This window comes from Palaemon carinicauda, chromosome 39, assembly GCF_036898095.1.
Source record: "Palaemon carinicauda isolate YSFRI2023 chromosome 39, ASM3689809v2, whole genome shotgun sequence".
In the NCBI taxonomy this organism is placed as follows: domain Eukaryota; kingdom Metazoa; phylum Arthropoda; class Malacostraca; order Decapoda; family Palaemonidae; genus Palaemon; species Palaemon carinicauda.
This window is the reverse complement of record NC_090763.1, coordinates 18,300,690-18,311,939: the sequence shown is the minus strand read 5'-3', so window position 1 is coordinate 18,311,939 and position 11,250 is coordinate 18,300,690. Positions and strand designations below refer to the sequence as shown.

At 36.8% G+C, this 11,250-nt stretch overlaps 1 protein-coding gene across 1 annotated transcript; it reads left to right on the top strand.

The window, feature by feature from the left end:
* The first annotated feature begins 544 nt into the window (after positions 1 to 544).
* Positions 545 to 10,378, top strand: LOC137630814 (UDP-glycosyltransferase UGT5-like). The gene is made up of 9 exons (XM_068362360.1): positions 545 to 641; positions 3,534 to 3,727; positions 4,254 to 4,349; positions 5,125 to 5,218; positions 5,507 to 5,598; positions 6,288 to 6,421; positions 6,876 to 7,095; positions 8,026 to 8,169; positions 8,992 to 10,378. The coding sequence occupies exons 1-9, from the start codon at positions 636 to 638 to the stop codon at positions 9,122 to 9,124; spliced, it is 1,113 nt and encodes a 370-aa protein (XP_068218461.1). The 5' UTR covers positions 545 to 635; the 3' UTR covers positions 9,125 to 10,378.
* Positions 10,379 to 11,250: the final 872 nt, after the last annotated feature.

The following is an 11,250-nucleotide window of genomic DNA, read 5'->3' as shown; positions in this document are numbered from 1 at the left end:
TTCAAAGGTTGCGCCCCCTTTGCAGATGTTATTAAACCCGTCACATTCTCCCAAGCATAACTCGGACAACCTCCTTACCCAGCTATACTCAATAACAAGAGTCATAGCCAAAGAAAAAACAAAACAAACAAGACGAAAACCAAACTGAAGTTTCACGGAGTAAAAAAATAATTTAAATTCGAATATGTTAGAATTATCTAACTCAAATCAATTAAAGGAAAGTCATTGTTTCAACTTACCTGCACTATCTCCAAGAACTGTTTCTTATTTTTCAATACTTCCTGATTTCTTTTGAAATTTTCAAAAGGAGTGATTTGTTAAACATTGCACAGTATTTTACTATTTAGGAAATATAATATATAGCATTATGTAAGTATGCGATGTGATAGAAAATCTTCATATATTTATGTAATAAACACTAAATTGATATTAATTTTTCTCTTATATAAGAACTTAATTCTTCCAGTAATTATTTTGTTCATTTAGATTTTCACTCTAGTTAGATATAGGCTTCCGGTATTCAAATCCCTCTTTGAGGTGGGAGAAAAGAGGTGAAGGAGCTTCTCAAGGAGAAGTTTGACGTTGGAATCCTCAGTATTTTTCTGTCTGATTGCTTCCTGTCTCTGTTCTATCAGATGAAGGTAAGTGGAGATACAGTGTATTGAGGGGAAAAAAGGTTAATACCAGTTGCTCTTGGTCGATAGTACACCATAACTGGGATATCAGTTTTGTTCAATAGCACACAGTGATATTAACAGGAAACAATTGAAGGGTTCAGTGCTTATTCATATTTTGAGTATTTGAGTTTTAAGGGCTAAAATATCACCCATTTTGATCTTTCAAGACTCAACATATGTACACTGTTAAAAATTTGCATTAAAGAAAAAAATCGGGGAAATGTCTGGCAACATTTATTCCAGGAATTTTACCTTTTTAAAACGGATATATTATTATTATTATTATTACTATCCAAGCTACAACCCTAATTGGAAAAGCAAGATGCTATAAGCCCAGGGGCTCCAATAGGGAAATATAGCCCAGTGAGGAAAGGAAATAAGGAAAAAAATAACTGAAGAGAACAAATTAACAATAAATCATTCTAAAAAAAAAAAAAAGTAATGTCAAAAGAGATATATCATATATAAACTATTAACAATGTCAACAACAAAAATGTCATATATAAACTATAAAAAGACTCATGTCCGTCTGGTCAACAGAAAAGCATTTGCTCCAACTTTGAACTTTTGAAGTTCTACTGATTCAACAACCCGATTAGGAAGATCATTCCACAACTTGGTAACAGCTGGAATAAAACTTCTAGAGTACTGCGTAGTATTGAGTCTTATGATGGAGAAGGCCTGGCTATTAGAATTAACTGCCTGCCTAGTATTACGAACAGGATAGAATTGTCCAGGGAGATCTGAATGTAAAGGATGGTCAGAGTTATGAAAAATCTTATGCAACATGCATAATGAACTAATTGATCGACGGTGCCAGAGATTAATATCTAGATCAGGAATAAGAAATTTAATAGACCGTAAGTTTCTGTCCAACAAATTAAGATGAGAATCAGCAGCTGAAGACCAGACAGGAGAACAATACTCAAAACAAGGTAGAATAAAAGAATTAAAACACTTCTTCAGAATAGATTGATCACCGAATATCTTAAAAGACTTTCTCAATAAGCCAATTTTTTGTGCAATTGAAGAAGACACAGACCTTATATGTTTCTCAAAAGTAAATTTGCTGTCAAGAATCACGCCTAAAATTTTGAAAGAGTCATACAAATTTAAAGAAACATTATCAATACTGAGATCCGGATGTTGAGGAGCCACCGTCCTTGACCTACTTACAATCATACTTTGAGTTTTGTTAGGATTCAACTTCATACCCCATAATTTGCACCATGAACTAATTTTAGCTAAATCTCTATTAAGGGATTCACCAACCCCAGATCTACATTCAGGGGATGGAATTGATGCAAAGAGAGTAGCATCATCTGCATATGCAACAAGCTTATTTTCTAGGCCAAACCACATGTCATGTGTATATAGTATGAAAAGTAATGGGCCAAGAACACTACCCTGTGGAACACCGGATATCACATTCCTATACTCACTATGGTGCCCATCAACAACAACTCTTTGAGATCTACTACTTAAAAAATCAATAATAATGCTAAGAAACGACCCACCCACTCCCAACTGTTTCAGTTTGAAAATAAGGGCCTCATGATTAACACGGTCAAAGGCAGCACTAAAATCAAGGCCAATCATACGAACTTCCCGACCACAATCAAGGGATTTCTGTACTGCATTGGAGATTGTAAGAAGGGCATCACATGCTCCAAGGCCTTTACGAAAACCAAATTGCAAACTAGGGAATAGATGATTACCTTCAGCAAACCTATTAAGACGTTTTGCCAGAAGACGTTCAAAAACTTTAGATAATATGGGAGTTATGGAAATTGGGCGGTAATCAGTGGGACTTGAGCTACCACAAACACATTTACATAGAGGAGTAACATTACCAATTCTCCAACAGGTGCTAAAAGCTCCTCTTCTTGCTAACTTGCGTAAAATAACAGATAACTTTGGAGCTAAGAAATCTACTGTCTTTATAAAAAACAAAGGAAAAATACCATTAGGGTCTACACCTCCATAAGCATCAAGGTCCATCAACAGAGCTTTAATCTCACGAGATCGAAAAGCTAAACTAGTTAGTTTAGCCTCAGGAAAACAGGAATGAGGAAGTTCAAGTTTTTCATTACTCTGTTTACTGTCAAAAACATCAGCCAAAAGGGTTGCCTTTTCCTTTGGACAGTGAGTGACTGAGCCATCTGGTTTAAGTAAAGGAGGAACTGTTGCATCTACACCAAAGAGTGCAGATTTAAGGGTAGACCACCATTTATGTTCCTGAGTTGTACCAGAGAGGGTTTCTTTTATGATTAAATTGTACTCCTTTTCAGTTGAGGCATAAACTCTCTGAGCAAAAGCTCGAAGCTGAGTATAGTTGTTCCAGGTCAAATCTGATCTGTTACCCTTCCAAAGGTGATAGGCCTCCTGCTTCTCCAAATAAGCACGTCTACAATCATCATTGAACCACGGTTTGTCCTTCATTCGGTACCTTAGCACACGAGAAGGGATACGCCTATCAATTATGTTGACTAGATTCTCATTCAAAGGGACAACATTGACGTCAAGGAGTGATATTACGGTCACCAACCAGTAAAATATAATAAAGTAAGGTAAAATTACGGTTGCCCGTATTTTACTGAAATACGGCTGAGAACAGTATATGTTTACGGAGAATTTCCGATGAAAATTAATTTTTTTTTTAACAGTGTAGAGTCCAAAGAATCCATTATTAATGTATATATGTCTAGGGTTAGAAAGTAAGATGTCTCTCTTGTGTATAAAAATATTCATGGTAGATTTATGGATTATAGAGGAGGTTTACCATGGAAGGGGCCCTGGGAAGAGAACGGAAATGGATCCGCGAAAATTTTCCAAATGATTCTTTTACTCCTCCAGATCCCAGTTATGCAAATTTGCCCCACTGGACCTATAGGACCCATTGGTGCTTTGGCAGGAATCCCCAGCTTCCCGTCTTTCGTCACGAATCCTTTCCTCCGCAGTTTCCATCCTCTCACCTTCAAGGAGAGAATGCTGAATGCTCTGGCTGATACAGCCAGCACAGCTGCCGTGGAAAATATTGTATTGCCCAAGTAAGTGAATTTGAACTTTTGTCGAGACAAAATCTCTCTCTCTCTCACTCTCTCTCTCTCTCTCTCTCTCTCTCTCTCTCTCTCTCTCTCTCTCTCTATATATATATATATATATATATATATGCATACATACATATACATACTGTAATGTAATCAGTGTTGCCAGACATCACATTGTTCTCATGGCTTGATAATTTTCATTAATATCCATAACTTGTTGTCTATGTGAGCTAAGGATGGAGGGTTTTAAGTCCCCATAGGTCTACTTGCTTAGCCATTAGAAGCCATTGCCTCCTCACTCCTGGTCTTAGCTTGGGTGGAAAGGCAGTTTTGGTGCTGATCATATTTGTATATGTTTGATCTCTATGGCACTGAATAACAATGCAATGATCCTGGCGTTACCTGTGCCACTAATGAGAGACATTTAAGCCTCTAAAATTTTAATGATTATAAACTTATGCATCTCTCTGTACATTTATCTCATTAGTATGAATCAGTTAATGTGTGAAATATCTTTTTCTCTTAGTATAGACGCTGAATGTCGTCGTCAAGGCTTGTGCCCGGCAGACATGCCCAGCCTGAATGAACTGAAGAAGAATGTCACTGTGATGGTTGTTAATAGGTTTGTATATAAATTGTTTTTGTTAAAGGTATATCCTTACTTAGAGGGGACCTTTTAGTTCATAAGCCTCATGAGTCGCTTTTAAAACACAAACATTCTATGGTACTAGTTGGAATTATTTAACATTTTATGAATTTCAGTGGTTATAATAAACTTCTAACTTCATCATATCGAGTATTAGCACATCATAGGTGGGTTACACTGAAGAGCAGGATACCCTTACATGCTAATATGGTGAATTGAAATATCGTCACCCTCATAAACTAACTGCCTAAGTAATTTTCTCCACTTGTTGGGAAATCAAAAAAAAACCTTCTCATTTCCTAATTCTTTATATCATTGTCTTGAGTTTCAATTCACAAATTCTTAACAGAAGAATTTGTGAATTAGAATTTGTTAATTGAAGCTCACCACAATGATATAAAGAATTAGGAAATGAGAAGGTTTTTTTGATTTCCCAACAAGTGGAGAAAATGACTTAGGCAGTTAGTTTATGAGGGTGACGATATATAAATTTGAGACAAAAGCTCAACATTTTATTTCTTTTAAGGAAAGAATTTTCAAAATTTATTTCCCTCTGGAATACAAAACTTTTTGGGGAAAAATCGAAAGAACATTAGGATGTAAAGAATCCAATGGGTTTTCTTGGCTATTATTTCACATAGAATTAATGAATGTAACCAGAAAACTCTATAGGATCAACATTCCAATAAAATTGAATTGTTGAAGTTTAAGTGACACCTGTGAGGTATCTGAGAAAGTCATGTTATTCCAGTGTGAGAAGTATGGAATCTCCTCCTCGTCCGTCCATGGCATCCATTGTGTATGTTGGAGGGATTCATTGCCATGAAGCTAAACCTTTACCAGAGGTAAGTGATATTGTTGCCCGGAAGTTGTTCACAAACAAACAAGCAGACAACAGGGGTGAAAACATATACGCTTTCCAACTTTGTTGGTGGAGGTAATCATGTGCTCGTAACATAAAACAAAAATCCAAAATAAAAATAAAACTGCCATAAGTATGTTGATCTAAGCTGCTATTTTAACCCTCAGAAATATTTTTTTTTTCAAGATGAAAGTTAAGCAGCGTTACATTAGTTTCCAGCGCATAATACTTCCATGTGCTCATTGCAGATTTTATTTTCTTTACCATTTAGGATCTGGAAGAATGGGCAGCAGGTGCTGGTGAGGATGGCTTCATCTTCTTCAGCCTGGGATCTGTTGTCAAACCTTCAAACATGCCGGAAAAGTAAGTCCGGTTCTATTTTTTATTATTTTTTCATAATGTTTGACTTTTCATATTTTTGCTCTTGATTAAATATTAATTTTCTTCTCTCAATTTTTCTTTCTTAATAAAGTGGCTTGTCTGTTATCCTGACAGTAACTGTTTTGTCTTTTCTTACCCTTCTATATCCTGAAACACGCCCTGCTGACCCTATGGCTTCACCTTGAAAATTTGCGTATTCCTTATGGATTTTCACTCATTTTGAATAATGATATTGCATATTTTAGATAATCATATAAATCTTGTGCGTTATGTTTAAAGATATGTTTTATAAAGTTTAATTTTGGTAGACCATTCCCCCAATTAGGCTGTGAACAAAACTGGTTAAGAGGACTAATAGAAATTAAAAATAGAAAACTATAGTTCATCTTTATGTTGGTTTTAATTTTCACCTCTCATGGCGATCATAAGCAATATTACTACATGTTATTTAGCACTTAAGAGCTTTTGGCTAACCAGTTTGAGAAGTGAGAAATCTCTGGAGTCTGAGAATGAATGTAGAAATATCGCATTTTTTGTTAATTGACCATAGAATAATGCCCCCAAAACTCAAAATGTTAATCAGTCTTTTCACATAGGAAGTGGGTCTTGTAGGGTATTTTGCAAACCTATAAGCCAAACTTACTCCCATCTTTACTGAACCTCTATTCTAGTTACCGCAAAATCTTGGTGGAAGCCTTTCGATCCCTGAAGCAGCGCGTCTTGTGGAAATGGGACGAGGACACAATGGAAGATCTGCCTCCCAATGTTCGCTTGGGCAAATGGCTGCCCCAACAGGACATTCTAGGTAAGAGTCTTGGACGTTCTTATGTGAGACATGCCTGAGATGAATGGGTGTTAGCGTTGAAACCCTCCAGATGTTTTGGGAAAGAGCTACTGTAAACGGCTGTGAGATCCGAAGAAGTGTACGGAAAACCAGAAATTGGAATGAATACACTTTTTAAAACATGAGTAGCTGGTGTTTCAGTGAAATTTGAATGTTTGGTCAGGTGAATTGGAATGTTGGAGAAGTGGATAATAATGTTGCATGTTTTAAATTTGGATATTTGAGCGTAAGATGAGAATGATAATGCTACCATTTGCTTTGGACGTTTCAACACAGCTTGGGAGGCTGGCAATTGTGAGTGATAATCACGACGAGAATAGAAATGCCAGCTGGAGTTTGAGAATCGTCCTTGAATTAAGCAAACTTTTAGCTACCTTTAATGCCAATTATGGATAATTTTCCCTTCGTTATACAGGTGATCCTCGCCTTAAGGTCTTCATCACTCACGGGGAAGCTCTCAGCACGCAGGAATCCATCTACCACGGCACTCCCGTCATCGGGCTTCCAGTATTTGCAGACCAGATGACCAATATGGCAGAAGTTCAGGAACAAGGATGGGGTCGCGTGCTCGTCTGGAAGGAATTGACCTCTGAACTTCTCAAGGATACAATTCATACAGTCATCACAGATGATAAGTAAGATGATGCAACAGTGTATACCTCAGTCTTGATTTTCCCTTCCTTATTTTGGTTAAGATATTTTTAGTATCGGGATACAAATGTATAAGACAGGAATCTGTATATCTTTGAGCCTTCTATTTCCGAAACGTTTCGTCTGAGAAATAATCATGTCCTGTTACCAAGAAGACTATACATAAACAAGACAACAGCCATTTTTGGTTTCCTTTTACCATTGGCTTGGCATCTCATGGAGAGGAAAGTCATATACTTCTACCATGAGTGGATATTTCTATACAAAGGACATTTGAAATTAGAATATTTTCTATCAGATTAGTGCCCTCTGGTTTAGCATTTTTAATGAAATTTGAATCGCTGTTGAATATAATATTCTCGCTGCTTCCACTTTTGGCTGAAGATGTAAACAAATAGATTCTATCTTAAACATTCAGTTGACATGCATCTCCCTAAAGGGGGCGTTACTTAAAGTGCACTGTAGGCCTTATTGAAAGTTTTTATTTTTTCTTTTTTTTTCTTTTTTTTCAGTAGCCTTTCAGTCCCTAGCTGCGCTCATCATTTAGCCTTCTATTCAACTTCGGACTCGTTTCTTTTCTTGCATCATACTGTCCAGCCTATTAACTTTTCCTTCATTTTGCAACAGCAGGTGTTTCCCCCAATTGGATGTTGAGTGGCCTACCAGGCTCAACAGCCCAAAATCATAAATCTATTCCAATAAATTCAATATTACTGTGTATCATTCATTCGAAATATTATGTAATTTCATTATATAATAGCCTTTTTGTTTTTCCATCTCTATAATTAACTTATATTATGTATTTTTTGGTTAATTTGAATTATGTTGAATTACAATAAACTAATATATAATGCGACATGCTGACCCAATATTATAGTCTGATTTTAGTTGAGCTGATTGTTCACATTTACTAGGTTGAGAGCCGAGGTCAAGAGGAGGTCATCGTTGATGCGTGACACACCGCAAGACCCAGGTCAGTTAGTCAACTATTGGGTTGATTACGTCATCAGACATAATGGGGCTCACCATCTGAAATCACCTCTTCTCAGTATGCCATGGTAGGTGGTATGTTATTGATACTGAAGATTACATGACCCATGTGGCCAAGCACGGACTCTTGGTTTGAAATTAGGAGTCACATTTTACAAAACTACCTATAGTCCATATTTTTGAGTGAGGCAGATTTGCACTGACTCGCAGGGGTGTCCTTTTATTTCGGAAAAGTTTCCTGATAGCTGATTGGTCGGAAGTATTCAGACGAAAATACTTCCGACCAATCAGCTATAAGGAAAATCTCAGAGCTAAAAGGGCACCCCTGCGAGCCGGTGCAAATCTGCCTCACTAGAAAAATGGACTATAGTTACATCAGTTTTTCTTACGTATGATTTATGAAAGAAAAGTAATCATAAGAAATACAGGATATTTTTCATGTTCATTCCTCAAGTTATAATCTTGTGTCTGGTTGATTAATTTTGTTGATGCCCAAAGAGCAAGGAAATGAACTGCACTTTTTGTAATTTTGAGTATCTGTTTATGGACCAGAAGGGTGACTCTTCTTACTAGTCACGCGATCGGATATGATAGTAGGGCTGAGTGTTTCAGCTAAAGAAAATTCTACGATACTATGATAATCAGACCACCCCTCTGGATTAAATTTCTAGACGTTCTTGAGTCCGTGTTTCAGATACAGTCTTAAACAAGAGGTTAAGAAATATTTGAACAAGACAAAGTTACCAAAGGAGGTAAACATGTAAAGGTAAACATGTAATTAGGAAAGGATGGAAGCAAAAGCATAGAGAGCTTTGATGAAGACTTCATGAAAAAGTCTTCCCTCCTGCGGATTGATCAGTTGAAAAGTGATTATGTATCTTCTTCTTCAGGTACAAACTCTACAACGTGGATGTTTGGCTTACCGTAACAGGAGTCCTTCTACTCATCCTTCTCCTTATCCTTAAGCTTCTTCTGGTGTGTCTTCGATGCTTAACCTCGAGATTCAAGCAAAAGAAGGATTGATTTAGGAGTCCTCATTCTTATGTGAACAGGGGGCACAGTTACAGGTGTTAATCTGGTTGTAGTGTCTAATGTAAAGTGTATATATTATTGTGGATATCATTGACGATTTCTAAAGGGGTTTTCAACTCTTGTGACTCTGAAGGGGAGCTATATATTTGCACGAGTTTGTTACAATGATTTTGCTTCTTAATTAGATTTAAAAAAATGTTACTGGTGAATTTGAATGAAATCATGTGATGGGGGTCTTATGACAAGTCATTGTAGTGAGATTAATTTGGATGTTGGGGATGATCCAAGATTTTGAGAAGGATCAGAGTCTAGATGAAAATCCTAGACTTTGAGATGGTCCTACAGGAATATATAGAATATTTAGAAGAGTTCGAATTTAGACGAAGATTACACGTTTTGAGGTGAACTTCAGGTAAGATCCAAGGTTTTGAGATGGACTGCAAGAAAGATTCAAGATCTTGAGGTAGACTGCAAGAAAATCTAAGATTTTGAGATGAACTGAAAGAGAAATCCAAGATTTTGAGATGAACTGCTGGAAAGATCCAAAATCTTGAGATGGGCTGCAAGAATGATCAAAGATTTTAAGATGGACTGCAAAAAAGATCCAAGATTTTGAGATGGACTGCAAGAAAGATCCAAGATTTTGAGATGGATTGCAAGAAAAATCCAAGATTTTGAGATGGACTGCAAAAAAGATCCAAGATTTTGAGATGGACTGCAAGAAAAATCCAAGATTTTAAGATGGACTGCAAGAAAGATCCAAGATTTTGAGATGGACTGCAAGAAAGATCCAAGATTTTAAGATGGACTGCAAGAAAGATCCAAGATTTTAAGATGGACTGCAAGAAAGATCCAAGATTTTAAGATGGACTGCAAGAAAGATCCAAGATTTTGAGATGGACTGCAAGAAAGATCCAAGATTTTGAGATGGACTGCAAGAAAAATTCCAAGATTTTGAGAAGGAGCGGGGACTAGATGAAGAGTCCAGATTTTGAGATAAAATTGGATTTAGATGAAAATCCAGGATTTTGATATGGACTGCAAGAGAGTTACAGGATCTTAAGATGAATTCGGATCTAGATGAAGATTCGGGATTATTGGACAAACCCCAAAAGAAATCCAGGATTTTGAGATGGATCTGGATCTAGAGGAAGAGCCAAGGTTTTAAGATGGATCTGGATCTAGAGGAAGAGCCAAGGTTTTAAGATGGATCTGGATCTAGATGAAGATTACGGATTATTAGACGAACCCATGAAAAGATCCAGGATTTTGAAGTGGATCTGGATCTAGAGGAAGAGCCAAGGTTTTAAGATGGATCTGGATCTAGAGGAAGAGCCAAGGTTTTAAGATGGATCTGGATCTAGAGGAAGAGCCAAAGTTTTAAGATGGATCTGGATCTAGATGAAGATTACGGATTATTAGACGAACCCATGAAAAGATCCAGGATTTTGAAATGGATCTGGATCTAGAGGAAGAGCCAAGGTTTTAAGATGGATCTGGATCTAGAGGAAGAGCCAAGGTTTTAAGATCGATCTGGATCTAGATGAAGATTACGGATTATTAGACGAACCCATGAAAAGATCCAGGATTTTGAAATGGATCCGGATCTAGAGGAAGAGCCAAGGTTTTAAGATGGATCTGGATCTAGAGGAAGAGCCAAGGTTTTAAGATGGATCTGGATCTAGAGGAAGAGCCAAGGTTTTAAGATGGATCTGGATCTAGAGGAAGAGCCAAGGTTTTAAGATGGATCTGGATCTAGATGAAGATTACGGATTATTAGACGAACCCATGAAAAGATCCAGGATTTTGAAATGGATCTGGATCTAGAGGAAGAGCCAAAGTTTTAAGATGGATCTGGATCTAGAGGAAGAGCCAAGGTTTTAAGATGGATCTGGATCTAGAGGAAGAGCCAAGGTTTTAAGATGGATCTGGATCTAGATGAAGATTACGGATTATTAGACGAACCCATGAAAAGATCCAGGATTTTGAAATGGATCCGGATCTGAATAATAATTCAGAATTTGTTTTATGTATTTAAAAACGTATACATTTATATATTGGGATCAAATATAGGCTTATGCTTAACAAAATACAACCTTTGACATCAATTATTGTTG

Excerpts from the sequence above, each read along its gene's own strand:
- LOC137630814 (XM_068362360.1), top strand. Across the intron at positions 4,350-5,124 it reads ACTGTGATGGTTGTTAATAG|TGTGAGAAGTATGGAATCTC; the intron begins GTTTGTATATAA and ends ATGTTATTCCAG. Across the intron at positions 5,599-6,287 it reads CCTTCAAACATGCCGGAAAA|TTACCGCAAAATCTTGGTGG; the intron begins GTAAGTCCGGTT and ends CCTCTATTCTAG.